This window comes from Myotis daubentonii, chromosome X (genome assembly GCF_963259705.1).
Source record: "Myotis daubentonii chromosome X, mMyoDau2.1, whole genome shotgun sequence".
NCBI classification, from domain to species: Eukaryota; Metazoa; Chordata; class Mammalia; order Chiroptera; family Vespertilionidae; genus Myotis; species Myotis daubentonii.
Window position 1 is genome coordinate 116,318,020 of NC_081861.1, and position 20,515 is coordinate 116,338,534.

A 20,515-nucleotide genomic window follows, 5' to 3' on the forward strand; every position below is an offset into this window, starting at 1 on the left:
AGTACAATAATTCTGGAAGTGCTGGAATTCTCAGGGGTGGCCTTTGATTTCTAAGTCAAGTTCCTATTATATAATAGGGCTTCTGTAAGGTAAGATTGGGTTAGAATATGGCCTTCTATGATTGAGTCTATGGGTAGGTTTCACTTAAAAGAATAACCTAGGAAATAATCTATGGTGATAAAGTAAATAAATAAAAGTAGGTTGGGAATGAATATGGATATAACATAGACTTTGTATAAGAACTGATTTCAGGATGCTTTTTAAAGGTCAACTGGAAAGGGCAATTGAGTAGAGCAAAAGTTTATCCTGAAATTCACTAACAATGCCTGAATTCACTATTTGGTGATGAATATAAAGTCTCTGTCTCCTGCAAGGGCTGTCCATTGGAGGAAATTCCCAAATCTAGAAAGCAATGAGACCCTCATTTCTGGTTAGAAATGTAGTAAGATGATGCCTTCCTTATCTTAACCTCAAGATTGTGTCAAGAATCAAATGATCTAAGATATGTAAAAGCACACATTTAAAAATCTATAAATTGTTATATAGATAAAAAGATGCTAAAAACCATTAACATCAATAATTGTTTCCATTTTTATATATCTAGACTCAAATGTCCAAATTTTGAGGATTGAGACAGAAATGTATAGGGAAATTAAATTGAGGAATAGCTAATTTGTCTTTCTGGTCTCTTCTGGAATGGGCTGGGGCTAAGAATACCTCTTTGTTATTTCCTTTGCAAAGACCAGTTTTACAGATTATCAAGTGGACCAATTTAAGAAGTGCTAGGAAGTTCTACTGGCCCCACATACAATCCTTCAAATACATGAAATAGTACCTCTTCCTATTTTATTTAAGTTCATCAGTAGTATCTGATGACTTCAAAAAATCTTAATTCCTCCTAATCTCTGTGAAGTCAGTTTGAGGAATGGAAGTTTTAACAGACATGATCAGAATCATTAGAAAAATTAATCAGTGATAATTTCAGAATTCTGGTTAAAGTCAGTGGAATCAATGGGAAAGACATCATGTCTCAACTTTTTCTGCTTTAGAGCATCTGAACATGGTAGCATAGCAGGGTGATGGGGAGGGATACTATCAGGAAAAGAAAGTAACTGGAGACAGAAGCATAGAAAGGGAAAGAGGAAGCAAAAATAAACTACTGAGTTCTGTGGTTTATGTCAGCTCTACCCTTCTTTATCTTTTATTAAGCCAAGATGAAGATGGGGTCAACAATTAGAGAGAGAGATGATATTTGAATAGATCTTAAAGAATTAATGAAGGAAGGGTTTGGGAAAGGGGACACTTTGAATTAACTCTTACAATTCATATACTATTTCAGGTCACAATGCTTGGCATTCTGGTGCTTATATGGCTAGAAGTTTACTAGCGATTCAAGGAGTTTACTGTTTAATGGTTGAGTAAAATATGTTCATGGATACTGGGCTGAGAATGAGTGTGTGCTGAATGAATTTAGTAGCCTCTCTAGAAACATAGAGAAGATAACAATTTATGATAAACTTATGATAATGTTTAAATGTGTTTAATGGAGAGTAGGTTGTATTTGCGTACAGAATATAGAGTATGGAGCATGAAGCTTTAGTTGCGCATAAGACAGAAAAGGATGATTAGACAGTGTGCAGAGGTCATGGCAACCAATCTAATACTTTATGCTTAATTTAGTAGGCAATGAGGAGTCCTTGATGGATTTTTTCGTACACTACTGAAAGTTTATTTCAATAGTGGTTGTGAAGAGCATTCAACCGAATTATAACAGGAAGTAGGGAAACCAATTTGGACGCCATAGTAATAATTTAGATGAGAAACAGTGAGTATCTCAAATAAAGAGGTGTCTATGGGAATGGAAAAGAAGTGACAGTTGAGAAGAGTGACTCTCAAACCTTTGTTACTGGAGGAATTGTGAAAACACAAATTGTGGCCCCCCTCCTGAGATTATAACTCAGTAGGCCTTGGGTGGGACCTGATAATTTACATTTCTAACAAGTTTCCAGGTGATATTGATGCTAATGATATAGGGACCACACTTTGAGAAACACTGGTCTAGAGACATTGAGAACTAGCCTAGAGTTAAAGTATCACATATGAAAATGACTTAGGATTCAGACTTATTTAGATGAAAGTCTGCATATGAATTATAAGAATCATAATATATTTATGTGCATCAAGATATATTTGTCCCATTGTAATACTTAGTTTCAAAAAAACGTTGACTAAAACAGACTTTTCCTAGCTATGTCCTATTAATATGGGCAATTGCTTTGTTAGAAGATATTATGAAACTTATATACATAATTTGCTCAATTATAATGTTTTCTCTTATAAAGACAGAAATAGTTCACTTTCCTGTGGAACGGAATGTTAAATTATTGGCCTTCTAATCAGTACTAACTAGAAAAAAGGTGAACTTGTTTTCTGCCTTCTCTTTATTAAAATTTATGTGTCATTGGGTATGAAATGCCATATTTCCTTTAATTTTCTAATGGACATTAAAATCATTGAGATTTGGACAATCTGGTATCATCTATGTAAATATTGATAGTTTTATTGTCAGTTTTTTTTTTACCTCCAATCCATGTTAGCAGATCAAAAGTAATCGTTCATTGGACCAGATACTTTCATATATATATGGCTATGAGAAAGCCAGTGAGTTTCCCATTTATTGTAGACTATATCAGGAAAAAAGAGACACACATAAGTGAGTCTAAGCTATCTTAAATAGTGGTTTTGTAAGTGAAAAATAATGTAAAAATATAGTAACAATAGTTTAGATAGATATTTTGGCTCTCCTAAATATCAGTGGGAAATAAATAATATATCTTACAAATGTGACCTAGAATGTCAAAATAAGGTTTATTGGATTTGAACATTTTAATTAAAACCTAATTTTCAATAATTAGCATTATCAATACAAATATGTTGACCTTTTCCCCCTTTGTAGTCAATTTATAATTAAGCACCTTCTCTGATAGAAGAGAACAGGATCCGTCAATTGGTACAGTTATTCTTGTAACATATACATACATACATATATATATATATATATATATATATATATATATATATATATATGCTTTTTAGTAAAATTCCTACAAATAAATTACAACAGAAGGCATAGATGAAAACTTAGGCAAAGATCTATAGATATTGCATAATTTATACAGTATTAATTACAGCTGAAACCCTGAAATAATAGTAACAGATTAATACCCAAGTTATGTAATACTATATCTGCTAATTTTATTTTGCTGAAATAAATATTAAATGAACCTAGCAACAGAATTATTATTAATAATATTTTAGATTAACAATACCTTTTCACATTTGAATTTTCTATCACTATAGCACGGTTCATTCTTTTGAAACTTTGATAATAATTTCCTTTTGTAATCATCTAAAATGTTTTCAAAGTAGATCTTAATTGACTTTGGTGAGCAGTGTCATGTGATAGAACTTACTGGGTCTTACTTATTAGCATATTTTAAATGATTACAGCTATTTGTTAATTCCTGATTGTGATCCTTTAAAAAAGAAAATTATTTCTTCAATTAGCCAACAAAAGTAACCATGCCTTGAACCAGGGGCTTTCAAATATTTATAGGGGGCTGTAAAAGCCAGTGAGTTGCTCAAGTTCTCAGTTAGATAGCTTGATTACAAAACGTTAGATCCCAGTCCATTGATTTGTCTATGCCAACATGATGACTCATCATGTACTTAATTACCTCTATTTATGTCATCAGATATTTGTTGGTCTAGTATATGTTAGTATAAGCATGTTCAATTTCGCTTAAAACACAGTGACTTTCATGCACTTCTAGAGAGGAAAAAGAAAGGAATTATAAAAAGAAGACAAAATAAAGTTGTCCAGAATGTTACTTTTGCTTTTAATTCATCTTTCTCCCATATATTTTATATTTACATCCTTTCCACTTCAATTTCAATTGGTACTACTAAAGTCATATAATCTTGAGGTAGAAAGATATTCAAATAATACTTAACATAAAGTAGATAGAGTGGACTGATACTTGAACCAACAATATATTTTAACCAATCAGAATATTTTGTATACAGTTCTGAAAAGTGTGAGCATGAAATTAATCTCATCAATGAAAAACCAATAAGGCTATATTGGATAATGTCCTTTAACTAGCCTCACAAATTTGGGGAGGTAATCTTTTTATTTTCATTTTTATCCTCAAAGCATCAGAGATAAACCAATGTCTTGCTTAATATCAAAAGAATGCAACCAATGAAATGTCACCATTACCAGTTAAATTTATTTTAAAGTATTATTTCTTATATTTCTTGAAGTTTACTCTCATGAATTTAAAATGAATGAATAAATCTATAAACTAATTTATCTGATCACCTTTGTTCTAGATAGATGTTTACAATATGCTTATTTATCTTTGTTAAGTTTTCTTTCCTCTCAAGATATTTTGATTTTAGTAGCTCTTCATAGCTTATCAGTAGTATGCCCTTTTTGTATTATAGGATGTACTGGTCCTTGAAAGTTTATTCATTTTAGTTTCCATGAATTATTCCTATTTTATTTTATTCTATAACAATATTGTAATGATAAAATAAATTTCAAAGCTACAGAATGGAAAGAGAAAACTGATTGATTTGAAGCTATTTTAAACCAACCTGTAGCACTTGGATTATTTATTTTCAATTTAGATTTTAGTGTAATTTGAATGTAGTGGTCATTTATCATGATGACTGAGATTACATATTCCATATTAACAAATGTTTACTCTACTGTCTGTGTAAACACAGTCATTATTATGTTAGTGTATATATGCACGTTGGGACTACTATTTAACCAAAAGAAAGCTTACATTTTAAAAATGATAAAGTGTACCTGAGTGCATTTGAATGCTTCCAGTTTACAGTGAATCAATTTGTAATTAAATTTGCTCTTATCAGCCTGTTATTGTTTGTAAACTTGTTATACTTCACCTTTAATGCTAAAACTTTAACAAAGCCTTAAACTTTATTAATCCTAAAGCATACAGCAAAGCACAACTAATAGCTGTTCAGCAATCTGAAACATTAAAAAAAATCAAGGAAAACAAAGTGTTGTCTTTCTCAGTTTCTCTGTCTCTTCTTTCTTTTGTGTCCGTTTATCTCTCTCTTTGATTATTAAACTTCCCTATGTTTTACTTTATTTGTACTTTGTATGACTACACAGTCATGCTAAAGCTTTTAAGATGAGAAGGTAAGTAAAAAAAAATTAAACTTCCAAACCTATGCTTAGTTCATACTTCCTCTTTCGACATTATAACTTTTGTTAGACTATTTTATATGTATTCTAAAACCTGAAGTGTATCTTGTGTGCACTAACACTGTGTGATTTAATTGTGATTCCCATTCTATGGTCATATATTTTCTTTAAATTCAATAGAAGTACTTCATACAATAATTAAGGTGATTTATCCACCATTGATTTCAACTTCTTTAAGTAATTTACTATAATTCTGAATTGAAAATGCAGACATTATATTCTTTATATGTATTAAACTCGGACTACTCAAGAGTGAGCTATTAAATTATGGATTCTTGCTTATATACCTTTCTTTCATAAAATTTCATAAAAATTGCTAATTACAAAGTGAAGACCAAGTAATGACATATAAAATTTTATTGGTCAAAAAAGTACATGTTAGAATTGTCATGACCTCATGGTGAACCAGTGAGTCTTAAGGAAGGCATAAATTTTCCCAACCTCTTGTGTCTGAACAGAGTATTAATAACATAGATGTCAAATGGCTGGTCTGACAGGCCAGTAGCATAGCCAAACTAATTGGGTTGAGTAGTTATGGATATTTTGGTTATAAAGTTGGTCGCTGGTTAATTTAGTTAATATATTGGATGTTCTACAACTCAATTTACATAATAATCTCCTTTTCTCTACAAAATAAAATAGTTATATTTGTTATACAGAGTAATGTAAGATATAGTCCCCCCTTCGAGGGTTAAAAAATCTGCTGGTGAGGCAAAGTATAAACTCTTCAAAGTCAAATGACATTGTATTCAAATATGTAAGATACTGCAACACAACCTAGGATTACACATAGATGAGCAATAGAGTCATGATATAACATGTCAAAACCATCTCCATTAGATTTTCTATTCCCAGATGGCTTCCTGAAAATTCCTTTCAGAAAACAAATCTGAATGCGAGTGAATGACATGGACATTTTACAAATTATCTAAATCCACTGTTTGACTATTATTAGTAATACATTACTCCTGTCACATATTTCAAACTAATAATGAGCTCTTGGTAATTTTCAAAGTCATGTTTATAATAGTTACTGTCAATCTGTACTGTTTAATAAGGTAGCCATGAACCACATGTGGCTATTGAGTATTTGAAATGTGGCTACTCAAATTAAAATATGCTGTAAGTATAAAACATAGTGGGTTTTGAAATCTTAATATGAAAAAGTAAATGAAAATATTTGATTAATTTCTATTGATTATATTTTTATATGATACTATTTTGATATATTGGTTAAGTAACATATGTTATAATTAATTCCATATTTTTAATCTTTACTCTGGACATTAAAATAGAACATTAAAAATTACATGCATGGTTTTCATTATATTTCTGTTTAGCTGCTCTGCTATAGATACACAAAATCCTTTGAATTCAGAGGAAATAATTTCCTGTAAGTTGATAAAATTTCAGGGAAATATTCATGTGCAAAGTGTATCATTTCTAGCATGTAGCCTGATACATCATCATTCTGCCTCTAACTGTATACTTTCAGCAGTGCAAAACTCACTACTTTAACAGTAGCGCTTTTAAAAAGAAAAACCACATTTGCAACATTAATCAATTGTTCCTACAGTAAACAAAATTTCAGGATCCAATTAATTTCTGTTCATTGATTCTGGTTGTTCACTTTGGAACCACAGAGATTAATTCAAATCCCTAATATGCATAGTGACCTTTTAAACGAATGCAGAATAGGCTTTGATCAGGAAATCTGGACTCTAAGCATACTCCTAATGAAATCTAAGTTTATATGATCTTGCTTGAATACTTACACATTTTGTAGTAGTGTTTCTGTAAATCTTTTTATATCTGCTTATATTATTTTTGTACCAGCTGCTATCCAGGTCTTTTCAATTTTATACAATGAAATTTATGTTATTTCAAACTCTAGATCATTCAAGAGCTCCTTGAAATGTTTATTTTTATTCACTCAGCTTTTGAGAAAATCACTATATTGTACACCTGAAACTGATATAATTATTTAATATTGCATACCAACTATACTTAAAATATCCATTTATGAGTGTACAGTATGTACTAGGAATGATCTGAACAACGCAGACAAACTCCTCATCTTCATGGGGTGTTTGTGGAACTCATTCCTCTTTGTGGATTGTTTTGTGTATGTGTGTGTGTGTGTGTGTGTATGTGTTTGTGTGTGTTTTGCATGTTTTTATGTCTCCAAATAATGCCTGGTGAAAATACTGCACAGGACAGAACAAGTACAAAGCCCTATGGAATCCTCTTTGAGACCACCCTCTACATCAGTGGTTCTCAACCTTCCTAATGCCGCGACCCTTTAATACAGTTCCTCATGTTGTGGTGACCCCCAACCATAAAATTATTTCATTGCTACTTCATAACTGTAATTTTGCTACTGTTATGAATCATAATGTAAATATCTGATATGCAGGATGTATTTTCATTGTTACAAATTCAACATAATTAAAGCATAGTGATTAATCACAAAAATAATATGTAATTATATATGTGTTTTCCGACTGTTTTAGGCGACCCCTGTGAAAGGGTCATTCGACCCCCAAAGGGGTCGCGACCCACAGGTTGAGAACCGCTGCTCTACATTGATGCAGATTAACTAACCAACAATTTTTGTTGTTCAGAATGACACAACTTTACCAAACTGGACTGTTAATTTCTCCATGTTCACCATTAGAATTGCATGAGGTTGTCAAACACCTTGGTAAAATAAAAATGCTATGTCAACAAACATTTATTTTATCCATTATTATCAGTATGTTTTCAAAAAGGGACGTCTTGAACTGAGCCAATGGATGAGCCTGATTTTGAGAGAAAACAATAAGAGCCAATATTTATTGAGCATTTATTATGTCAGATGGATGCATAGAAAAAATAATAACCAGTATTTATTGAGCGTTTATGATATATCAGACAACATTCTAACATTTTTGATACTCATAAAAATCCTGTGAGGTAGATATTCTTCTTATTCTTATGTTATAAATATGGAAACTGAGGCTCAAAGAGGACAAATAACCTGTCCTCGTTCCCTCAGCTACTAAATGGTGGAACTCAGATTCAATAGGCATTCTCATTTAGAAGTTTAGGCTCTTCACCGAACATTAGAAACATTCAGAGCACCTTGAGGGAGAGAAAACAGGAGCTCACCAATAGAACTGCATAAAAGGCTAGAAAGGTCCTTGGGGCAAGATTAGGTGAAGCTGGATTTTGGACTTTATTCTACGTGTACTACTTGAGCAGAGAGATAACATAATGAAAGTCGTGTTTGGGGAGTATATTGACCTGATCCCAGTGCACAACCCAGTGAGGTTGGAAGGAGATTATACCCCTGTGAGGATATCATTGCTTTAGTTCGTGTGAAAGGAGAGGAGAGATGATATCTCTAGGAAGGAAAGCAAGTGGATTATGGTGAATGAATTGACAATTATTTGATATTTATTGGACATGAGGGTAAAGTGTTGAAAAATGACATCACGGATATTTTAAGCCTGAATGACTGGGGGGGAAAAAGATCATCTATTAACAGAATGTAGGAAGTTGGTGTTGCAAGCAGTTTGGTGGAATGATAATAAGCTCATTTCTAGACATGTTGAATTTCAAGTGAGAACTCAGCTGGCTGTTGGAGAATTTAGATAGGAATTCAAAAGTGAGGTCACAGCTAAAGATGAATATTTGGGAGCTATTATGAAAGCTATGGTTAAACTTTGGAAGATCATACAATTTATTAGGGAAGGAGAATTGAGAAAGAGGTCCAAGTTCTGAGCCTTATTTATTTATTTTTAAATGTTTATTGTTGTAAGTTTTACAGATGTCTCCGACCTCCTACACACTCTTCCCCACCCCTGGCCTTCACCACACTATTGTCCATGTCCAGGAGCTATGCATATGCATATAAGTTTTACAGATGTCCCCATCCCCCCCACTCTTCTTCACTCCCACCCCACTCCTGGCCTTTACCACACTATTGTCTATGTCCACGGGGTATGGGGGTATGCATATATCCATTCAAATTGAAATTGGTTAATCTTTTCCTTCTCCCCCTTTCCCTCTAAGAGTCCTCAATCTGTTGCATGCTACCATGTCTCTGGCTCTATTTTGTTTTTCACTTTATATTGTTCATTAGATTCCACATATAAGTGAGTTCTGAGACTTTGAAACCACTATACTTGAGTATATGGAGAGAAGATGAGCTAAGAGAGGAAGCAGGTATAGGAGTAAAAATAAAACAACAACAAACAAACAAGCAAATGGATCCATGTTATTTTGACATCCGAGTACTCAATAAAAGTTATTTTAAACATTAATTATTATCACATAGTCACAAAAATGTGTGGAGCAGCATGGTTGCTCTTATTAAGTATTAGCAAATGTGAATAACAATTCAATAATATAAAATACTGCCACATTAATTTTGTGTAGTTATTGTTCTAAAAGTTATTAAACTTTTTACTTTCATAACACTTTGAATAAAATGATTTTTAAATTTAGAAGTGCATCAATTATACACACATTGTAACATTCTTTAAGCATATTTAAAATTCTTTAAGCATATTCTGTACTGGTTCAGGAACCTAATATGATATTTTAAATTACAAATGATCGTTAGTATTTAAAAGCTAGTACTGAAAATCACTCGTGAAAAAAGAGCCCATAAATCTTTTCTGGCATGTGTAGAAGTGCCTAGAAGAAAAGTGTTTATTCATATTGCAGGTGACAATCGTGTCCTGGTAAATAGCATTTGATTATTCACTTTTTTATTAGTAACTAAATACCTTTAGATATTTGTCTTATCCTTGAACACTTATTGTCCTCTGGGAGATGACTTCTAATAAAGGAAAAATGTGACTGGGAATGTGCTGGGGAAGAGGAGGTGGGGACCAAACTTGATAAATGCAGTCATCCTGGCATAAGACACTGGGGGTTGTTCCTGAATTGGTTTTACAAATATAAAATGTTTAGTTCTATTAGAAAATAATATTTCTATATGTCATCTATGAGTTTTCAAAGGCTATCCAGTTTAAAATATTTTCCAGTGATTTAATGCAAAGAAATTGAGCACAGAGTAAAGATCAGTAGAATATTTTAACTGAATTTTTATAATTAAATATTGCCCACTGCTTTGAATATGTTTGATTTTCAATATATTATCACTCATCAGTTTTATTCAAATGTGTTTTTTTTGAAAACCAGTGTATTTTAAAGTTGTTTGAGATTAAGCGCCTTATGAATTTTGAAATTAAAGAAACTGTGATGTTTATAAGGTTGGAAAATATATAATTCAGATCTTTTGATGTGAAATATTCTGGTTTCATTCATTTGAATTTGTTGTGCTACCAAAGAAAGCATTTCTAGGGCAAGCCAATGGCATTGTTTATCTTATGAGAACATGCCTGTCAATTTCTCCATGCTAAAGATGTCATTTGAAATATCTGAGCAGATAGTCATGCACAGGTTACTGGTATTTGATGAGTGAAGCAATTTCTGATAAGACATATTTGCCCAAATGGTATTTATATAAGAATATTTAAAACAGGATCAAATTCAACTTGAAAATATTAACAATTAGCCCAGTCAAATATATGGAAATTGACTTTTGTTGAAAAAACGAATGATGAATTGCATTGTCTTGCATGTGTATTCAGCTCTGATAATGTTAAACGTTTCTCTTTATTTGCATCCTCAGGTACTTTCCTAGTGTATTTCAAAACTTTCATAAAGTATAATATGAAAACATAATGCATGTCATTATTTTAGCAACAGGAGGTTGGACAAATATATTTTTGGTTTATGTTCCTCATAAAAAGTAATTTTAATTTAAATTAGCACTATCTTTTTTTTTTAGGCCTCCATTCCTTTGAAGGAATTGGAGCAGTTTAACTCAGATATACAAAAATTGCTTGAACCACTGGAGGCTGAAATTCAGCAGGGGGTGAATCTGAAAGAGGAAGACTTCAATAAAGATATGGTAAATTGGTTCTGATGAAAGTGTGAATGAACTAGGAGTGAAAATGAATAAATATTTGGAAAGAAATTACATAACTCAGGCCACCAACTAGATTATCATGCCATAACTTGCACATTTTCTGATTCCAATGATTTATTACAAATGCAAAGTATTATTGTTGAGCTATTATTATGAATAACAAAGTACTATAGTATGGCCATGTAGGAGCACTAACAGATTCTAATAAATAGCTCAACAATTTTGCTTTGACCTGTACTCTTTTCAAACTCAGAGGATAAAATGTAATGAGGATAAAAGTCAAATTGGAAAATAAAATGGAACTCAACTATCACTGATGGCTGAGATTTTGTGCCAGTCATGTTTTCGGTAACATAACATTTATTTAAGAGAAGGGGCAATTGCATACAATACATTGTTTATTAAAGTTTACCATGATTAGTTTTACCAAAAAGTTGAATAAATAGTATAGTGTGTGTATAAAATACATATACATTTATGCTGCTTATTTCATGGGGGTAAAAAAATGTAACCATGCGGGCTATTCTGAAACTGGTAACATCCTTATTCAACCCTGATTAATTTCAAAATGACTTTTATATTTCTCTCTGGCTTGAATATTTCTGTGTCACATCCCTTTTCACTGACTTTTTTTTTCTCCTCCACCTTTTCACATTTTCCTTTCCTTCTTTCACAGCCATCACCTATGGCATCCTTAAACTTTACATATATTATGCTAGAGATTTATGACATGTATTGATGCTAAAGGCTTCTCAGACAATGCTTGAAAATGACATCCAAAGGCAGTATATAATTTTTTAATAATAGGCATGCAAAGAAATAGAATTATTTCCACCAATCTTAGTTCCCACTGGTATCAATTCTGACTTCCGGGAGCTGCCTGAATCAGTGCTCCCTGTGTAAGGGGTTTGGGGGCCTTGCCAACTCAGCTCATGGAAAGAAAGACAAGAAGAGGCTTTCCAAGATGCTGAGTTACAACTGTCTCTCCTTCATGCCAAAGAAGAAACCTGAGGGCACCGAGTTGAAACTGTGCTGCTCACCTCGGGCTGATCACCGCCTCTGGCCAATAGCTCTCACCGGGTACAGGGAAAGAAATTAAGTGGAGTTTTTTCTTGTTTATTTTTTTTTTGTCCTCAGCCCTAAGAAATGTTGCAGACTTTTAAAGACATGTTAAAATAAGTAAGGTCTTTTTACATGCTATAAGTAAACACTGGGGCAGGCAAAAGTATGTTTATAGTTGTTTGTATGATAAATAGTACAATAATAAAGAATAATACAAAGATAAGCTGTGTTTTGTGTACTCACAACTGTAAATATACTTTTGCTCAACCCTGCATATGTCTGTTACATTATTTCAGTACACTAGTAACTGACAAATCTCAGATAAAAACCCCATGTATTCTAAAAGAAAAATAGTTCCTCGGTTGTGTGTAAAAGTTTAAATATGTACTATAGATTTGAATATGTGACATCTCACTCCATGAAGAATTATACACACACACATGTGCCTTTTTAAGAATTTTCTAATATTTGTTATTCTTAGCTCATCAGATTACCTTGGGTACCATTGCAGGATAAACCTCCTTGATAGAAAGTTTTCATACATTGAGTTGAAAGAAATAAAAGAAACTAGACATGAAATATTATATGGTTGCGTATGTTAGTATATTAAACCAGCACTTATTCAAATAAATTCAAAACACATAAAGTAAAAATACTTTTGGAGTCCAAAAAAGCAAAATACATATCAAAAACATTTAAAGCCATTTTTGTAATCTGTATTTAAATACTTATTTGATTCTATTTGTTTAAAAATAACATGCACATATGTTGTTTTTAAGAAATGATTTGCAATATTTGACAGCAATTTAGCACACCATTTTTTACTAATGCCCTAATATTTATCATTAATTTGGACATTTAGGTTATTTAAAGCAGAGATTATTAGAAATTAGTGTACATTTAAAACAAAATGTTTTCACTTAAAAGTGATTGTTAAAATTTTAAGATTTGTTGACATCTCATACTCACACATCCACATCCATATTCTTATATGGATTGCTTAGCATTATAAATGACCAGTTTAGTTTACTTCTAACATTTTCAATTTCTAAAAATATACTGAAAATCAAAGCCAAAATAATGCTTTCACAATTCAGAACTTGTCTGAAATGATGAAGTACCTTATTCCCCCATCTGCCTACGTATGCCCCTTATCAACTGTGTCCTTTTGAACTAGACCAGAGGAAACTTCTTTTAAAAGTTAAAGTACAACACATAAAAGAAAAACTGTGAGCACAGTCTCTTAGAATAACATTCCTTGAGAGTTTCAAATTGGATTTTTTGTGTTTAAATAACATGTTTTATTATCTTTGTTAATGATGTACAGCTTTTTAAAAACCAAAATGAAGACTGTACTTGTTGTTTTTAATCAGAGTGAAGACAATGAGGGTACTGTAAAAGAATTGTTGCAAAGAGGAGACAACTTACAACAAAGAATCACAGATGAGAGAAAGCGAGAGGAAATAAAGATAAAACAGCAGCTGTTACAGACAAAACATAATGCTCTCAAGGTATTAGAGCTAACATTATAATATACCTTGCCTGTGGTTTCTTTTCATATGTAGGGTAAAATATATTGTGCATAAATAAAATCTGCTTAAGAATCTTACCAGAAATACATTATTTCCCTGTTCAATGTGTGTGCTTTATTTAACATTTTTGAGTGGCGTCTTTAATTTTGAAAGATGTGTTGCTTAACAATTTTGAGGGGTTTTTTTTGTTGTTTTTTTTTTTGGTTAGACAATTTTTGCTGAGTAGAAATCCAAAGATATGAAAATACACCATGTGTATCATTTCTGCATTTTGTTTTCTACTAGTTTATTTTTAGAAGTTATGTTTACATTTATCTTGAAAACCCTGCTTAACTTCCAAAATAACCAATCTATATTTTTGGGCTTTTTTATTTCTGTATGTTAGTGATTTTATTTAGAGTAGGTCCATTTTTTTTGGTAGCCCATTACTTATTTAGTAAGGCCTGGGATTCTACTTGAATGTTTCAATAAATTTCATTTTCCCTTCAAGAGTCACTCTGCAACTAACTAAGCATCTGCAAGAGTCTAATCTTATTTATGCAGGAATCCTCAAAATAATTTTCATGTCCTTGAAGAAGAACTGGTACTCTCCTACTAACAAGTGATAGTGTATTGCTTCAAGTACCCACCTGATTCATGTGGATTTGTGCAGGAAGGACATAATAAAGTATTTGTTTCTCTATAGTAATATATGGGAGGTTCTTGAGCTGATACTGGACATGTGAAGAGTTTTGTGGAATAACCCTTTTTGTGTGCTTTGCGATGTTCACTATTTGCATGCATGGCTGATTTTTCTAACGCTGTTAATAGCTCAACTTCTCATTGTAAATCACTCTTTTAAAGCTATGTATCTATGTAGGTGGATCCAACTAGTAAGTGGATGGAGTCTGCTTTCTATATGTCAATAAGAGTATAAAACCTTTCCCCATATAGCCAGACAGCCAAGTAAACACTGCTGAGAAAGTAATTACACAATATTGTGCCTGCAAGTAATCCACGAGGAAAGTCTAATTGGCCAGCAGGTGTTCTGAAGGTAACTGCTGAGAAATAGAGTAAATACAAAAGGTCTGTTTCTAGAGGGAAAACAAGAGCAAGCCACAGTGTGCTCAGAAAATCAGCAATCTGTGTAACTCACACTCTTCCAACTGTGACCAAGCTTACAGAAAGGAGCATCTATGCTGGTCATAGGATGAGATGTGTCTTACAGAACAGCAGTGTTTAGTGTTTATCAGGTATAGCTCTAAAGAAATCTATAGAATGTCTCTAAATATTTTTACATAGTACACATCACCTTGTGCTTAGTGAATCAAAGGAGTTTCATATTGTATGAGCACAAGCCCTTTACTTTGTCAAAGATATGAGTTGTGTCATGAATAAGGCACTGTTCAACTCTCATTCACGTGGCTGTATCTTGGTACCTTTGAAAAAAGCAGCATTCCATCTGTCTCATCCCAGGCATTTATTACCTCCACAGGAGATTTAGATATTCAACTAAAAATGTAAACTACAGCAAATTTTACATCCCCAGTTTTAAACAAAATGGAGAACAAAATCTATATTATTATTGAAAATATGTTCTAGAAACAGTGAATGAAAATCTACTCCACTTGCCAAACCAATCTGTATCACCCAGTTCAGTAACTATGTCAACCTGCCCATTGAGTCCAATTCTAATCCTTATAAAATAGTTCAAATAAGTTAAAAACCTTCTAATACAATGAATATTTCAGCAGTTCTTTGAGACTCATTATTTTCTTTTCCTCCAATTAAATCTATACATGAAGCCCTAATTGCTACTGGTCTGACAAAACGAAAGCTGTATTCTGAGCTCCTATGTTCCCTCGTGTTACCATAAAATGGTATTTTAACAAAACAAATCCTATTGATCAGAGAAGACATTGGTTGCGCTTGTACAGAGCAAGATGATTAATTGCCCTGTTGTTGACTTATTAAATCAGCCACCCTTATTTATCTCGTCAGGTTGATTGGAAGCCATGTACTATCCCTTTGCTTTTTAAAATAATGCATTGCTTTGCATTTGGAGCATGGTTTGATAGAGTAAGAAGAAGTTGGCCATGCAAGCCTTGAAAGAAAAAACATTTTTATAACATTGAAATTGTCATTTTCATGTACACTCACAGAAATACCATTTTCACACTTCTACCTATACTAGAGGCCTGGTGCTTGAAATTCATGCACTCGGAGGAGGGGGAAATCCCTCAGCCCAGCCTGTGCCCTCTCAATCCAGGAGCCCTCAGGGGATGTCTGACTGACGGTGTAGGCCCAAACAGGCGGACATCCTCAGTGCTGCCACGGAGGCGGGAGAGGCTCCCACCACCACTGCTGCACTTGCCAGCTGTAAGCCCGGCTTCTGGCTGAGGGATGCCCCCCCTGTGGGAGCACACTGACCACCAGGGGGCAGCTCCTGCATTGAGTGTTTGCCCACGCACATGGTGGTCAGTGCGCATCATAGCAACTGGTCTTTCTGTTTGGTCAATTTGCATATTTGCCCTTTATTATATAGGATAGCTTGAAACAATTTATCTCATTAGTTAAGGTGATTTTATATTTCTAATCATAAAATATTAATGTCCCATAAAATGCTTTCACAGGGATTTCTAAAATCATGAATGAAGTTACTTGACCACATAGACTTAAAATTTGTGTGTATGAACCCAGGGTGTAAGATATAAATTTAAGAAAATGTTAACCTATTTTAAAAGTCAAATACAAACTTAGAATTGTACAAGTATCTAGTTAGATCAATTATATTCATATTAAACTATTTCAAATAGACTACATGGTCATTTAGTTCACTTAACAGAATTTCTAATCAAGTTTAAACATGCCAAGAGGAAATACTTTAAGTTGGTCATTCAGGTTTCTTAGCTTCATGGTTCTGCCACATAAATACATAATTTGATCATCTATTTGTATGTTCAGCATTTAATGGAAATTTAATCAAAGTTGTACAAGGAGGTGAGGGACTCAAATTATTTTTAAATAACTGCAGCCAGACATGTACTATACATATATATTGATATTTTAATAATATCTGCACCATGAACAGGATTTGAGGTCTCAAAGAAGAAAAAAGGCTCTAGAAATTTCTCATCAGTGGTATCAGTACAAGAGGCAGGCTGATGATCTCCTGAAATGCTTGGATGATATTGAAAAAAAATTAGCCAGTCTACCTGAACCGAGAGATGAAAGGAAAATAAAGGTAATGTTGTTTTAGAATGTCAATCTTAGATTTTATTGCTACCATTTTATTTATTTAACTTAAACTGTGTGGATCATATTTAAAATGTTGATATGGTTGTTTATTAGTGTTCTCTCTGATTTTATGTATTTCCTTGTATTGTATTTTCTTTTAGTAAATGTATTGTATTAAGTGTTTTCAACTGACTTAATGTTGAGTGAATAAACTTTTATTTTTAGACAATGTATAAATGAATTAAGAAATGTCATGTGTTTTCTGGTAAAATTGTAATTGACTTTGTGTATCTTTGTTCAAGATGAACAAATGACTTATTGGTATATGGACTGCTTCTTTCTCATGTTAGCACATTCATTTCATCAGAGCATCTTCACACATCACTGTCAAATCTCTATAGATGTATTTGCATATTGTCTGAAGATTTTTTTTTCTGTTCTTTAATTTTTATTTTGCTTCATTCTCTGTTGAGTTCCTCAAAACTTTATAAAAAGGAAATAAAAATTTATTCATTTACCCCCTAAATTATATTCTATATGGATGGGCCCTAATAATAAATAATCACCCCAATTTGGGTCAGCCCCCAAACAGCAGAGGAATTGAGAAGAAAACTATTAGGTCAATTTAAATATTTTCTTAATTAGGAGATCTAGCTAGAACTGAGCATTCAAAGGATAACTGAAATAATATTGACTTCTTGGGTGAAGATGACAATAATGGCTTCCATATTTGTAAATTATGAAAAATGACAATAAAATGACAACAGCCTATAAAATTTCTGAGCGAAGTGTGTGCTGCTTGTAGGTTGGTTGATGTGGTTAGCTAACTGCCCTGGGCCCTGTATTGGTTTTGCTCAATAGGAAATTGATCGTGAATTGCAGAAGAAGAAAGAGGAGCTGAATGCAGTGCGTAGGCAAGCTGAGGGCTTGTCTAAGGATGGGGCCGCAATGGCAGTGGAGCCAACTCAGATCCAGCTCAGCAATCGCTGGAGGGAAATTGAGAGCAAATTTGCTCAGTTTCGAAGACTCAACTTTGCACAAATTGTGAGTTGTTACTGGCAAACCCACGTATGTGTTTGCACCTGCTACTCTAATAACAGTGGCCTACTAACAAAACTGGACAACTATAAAAAAACACACAACAAAATCTGGGTGCAATTTCAAACTTCTAATATTCATTCTGAAAGTGAGTAGTTTCTCCTCACTTTGGGCTTCTGTAACACTAGTGGTTAATTTTTCAGATTAAAAATATAATAAATTAACAGATCATAGGAAGTAGCCCCCTTACCAAAATTGAAACATCTTTTTGCTGCATCATTTTCCATAACATTGGCAATGTAATTTGTCAATTTATCATACATTTACTTTATTTCAGTGTCTAATCAAAAATTGCTTTCCTGAGATCATCTCATGCTACTTTTACTTTCTTAATGTATACATGAAAAATAATAAATCTTTTGTGAATCATCTTATATCACCTTGCATAAGCCTTATATAATTGACTTAAAAAATAATAGTTTAGTCCTCATACCTGGCTTATCTACTTAATGGGTTAAACAGTTCTTTAGAAGAAATGGATGCCTAGTAAGATGGTTGAAAAATGATAGCAGATTGAAAAAAATGTTAAGTATTGTGACTACTAAAATATTTCAAACCAAAGTAAAAGGAATAACTGCTCCTCTTTCAAACAAGTGGCTGGAAAATTTGTGATTCTGTCTTTAAAAAGGTGATTGATAAATGGAAACTGGGTCTTCTTAGCTCTTTATTTGTAATAGGTATATAAACTGTAGGGATATTTTTAACACATACATGTTTTCATTCTATTCTGAGAAGTTGTAAAGTGAAGAGGAATGGTTACCACTCTGTAAGTGGGCTAAGAGAATGCTCCTCCCAAAACCAGGATTTCAGAGCCTGGAAAATGAGGCTTTATAATTGTGGTAGAGTAAATCATAAGAAACCAACAGATAGTCAACCATTTTTTACCTATATAATAGCAATTTCATTTGTTTTAATCCATAGATGAGACTTTGGGGGGGGAGGGGGGCTTCGTACATGATATTGTTGATTCCATTTACTATGGCGTATATTTGAAAATATGTCAGGACAATTAATATAACTCTATAAGCATATAATTTTGTTAATACATCTTAGTAACCAGGGGAAAATATACTTCATATTATTGTGACTTCTTTTACATGTTAGAAAAATCCATGAATACATTGTTTTCTATGAAATCCAGTACCCTAAGATTGAATATTTTGAGACATTGGAAGTAATGCATACAATATATTTAAACTACATTACATTATATATATATATAATTGATTTCAGAGGGGAAGGGAGAGGGAGACAGAAATATCAATGATGAGAGAGAAGCACTGACTGGCTGCCTTCTGCACACCCTCCCTAGGGATCGAGCCCACAACCCAGGCATGTGCCCTGACTGGGAATTGAACCCTGACCTCCTGGTTCATAGGCCAACACTCAAGCACTGAGCCATGTCAGTCAGGCTAAACTATATTACATTTGACCTCCAATTCCAGCTGATTGCACTTTTTAGATCATTATTCTTTATATTAGATGTTATGACCATAATATGTCATGAATCAGTCAAGCTTACAGTAGAAAGCCTGTGTTTGTGAATGCAAAAGGAATTGAAAGATTAGACAACTATAAAGGAAATTCAAGTAAAATATTTTTACCTTGGTTTAATAGATCATTCAAGGAGCAGTCCTTTGCTTCTAATTATCTGACTACTAATTTCTCCATTCTAATTTTCCCCAAATATTGACACACACTCTATATGCAGGATGAAATTTTTTATAACCTGGTAAAGGTAAGTCATTAACATTCTATAATTAAATAGACACAGTATAAAAAATCTCCATAAAACGCACTTAAAATATCATTTTGTAATTAATTACACATAATAGGCTCCCAATAATATTTATAAAAAATAATAACAAAATGTTTGGTGAAATAAAGTAAGGATATATAAACCACTACAAAAATTTAAAAATAACTTATAGTAAAATAACAAGACATATTTTTCCCACAAACCATTTCTTCTTGATTTTATACCCGGAAGATTCAAAATTCAGAAGGTACTGAATTCAGGAAAATATTTTTATGTTAAATCTTGATTTTGCATGATAAGACAAGCAATAACAATATGTATGAAGAATAACCAACTTTATGTTACAATTATATTTGACTTTATATTTTAATTAGTCCTAAAAGATGATAGATGGTTGATCTATCCAAGACATATCTTTATATTCCATTATATTTCACCAATAGTAACATATATTAAGAAACTGATTTCACATGTCCACAGGTTAAAGGCATCTTTCCCAATTATTCTACAATGAGGCCATTTGTAATATCCACAAGCAAATAGCTTAACCAAAAGTTATA

General features: G+C 32.6%; 1 protein-coding gene across 5 annotated transcripts in view; it reads left to right on the top strand.

Moving 5' to 3' along the window:
- DMD (dystrophin) overlaps window positions 1–20,515 on the top strand; it is a 2,282,236-nt gene that overhangs the window by 895,489 nt on the left and 1,366,232 nt on the right. For all 5 annotated transcript variants that reach the window (XM_059679269.1, XM_059679268.1, XM_059679270.1 and 2 more), the window contains 4 exons: window positions 11,148–11,270; window positions 13,724–13,861; window positions 16,953–17,105; window positions 17,960–18,142. In XM_059679269.1, coding sequence (XP_059535252.1) covers window positions 11,148–11,270; window positions 13,724–13,861; window positions 16,953–17,105; window positions 17,960–18,142 — 597 coding nt within the window. The remainder of the gene's footprint in view (window positions 1–11,147; window positions 11,271–13,723; window positions 13,862–16,952; window positions 17,106–17,959; window positions 18,143–20,515) is intronic.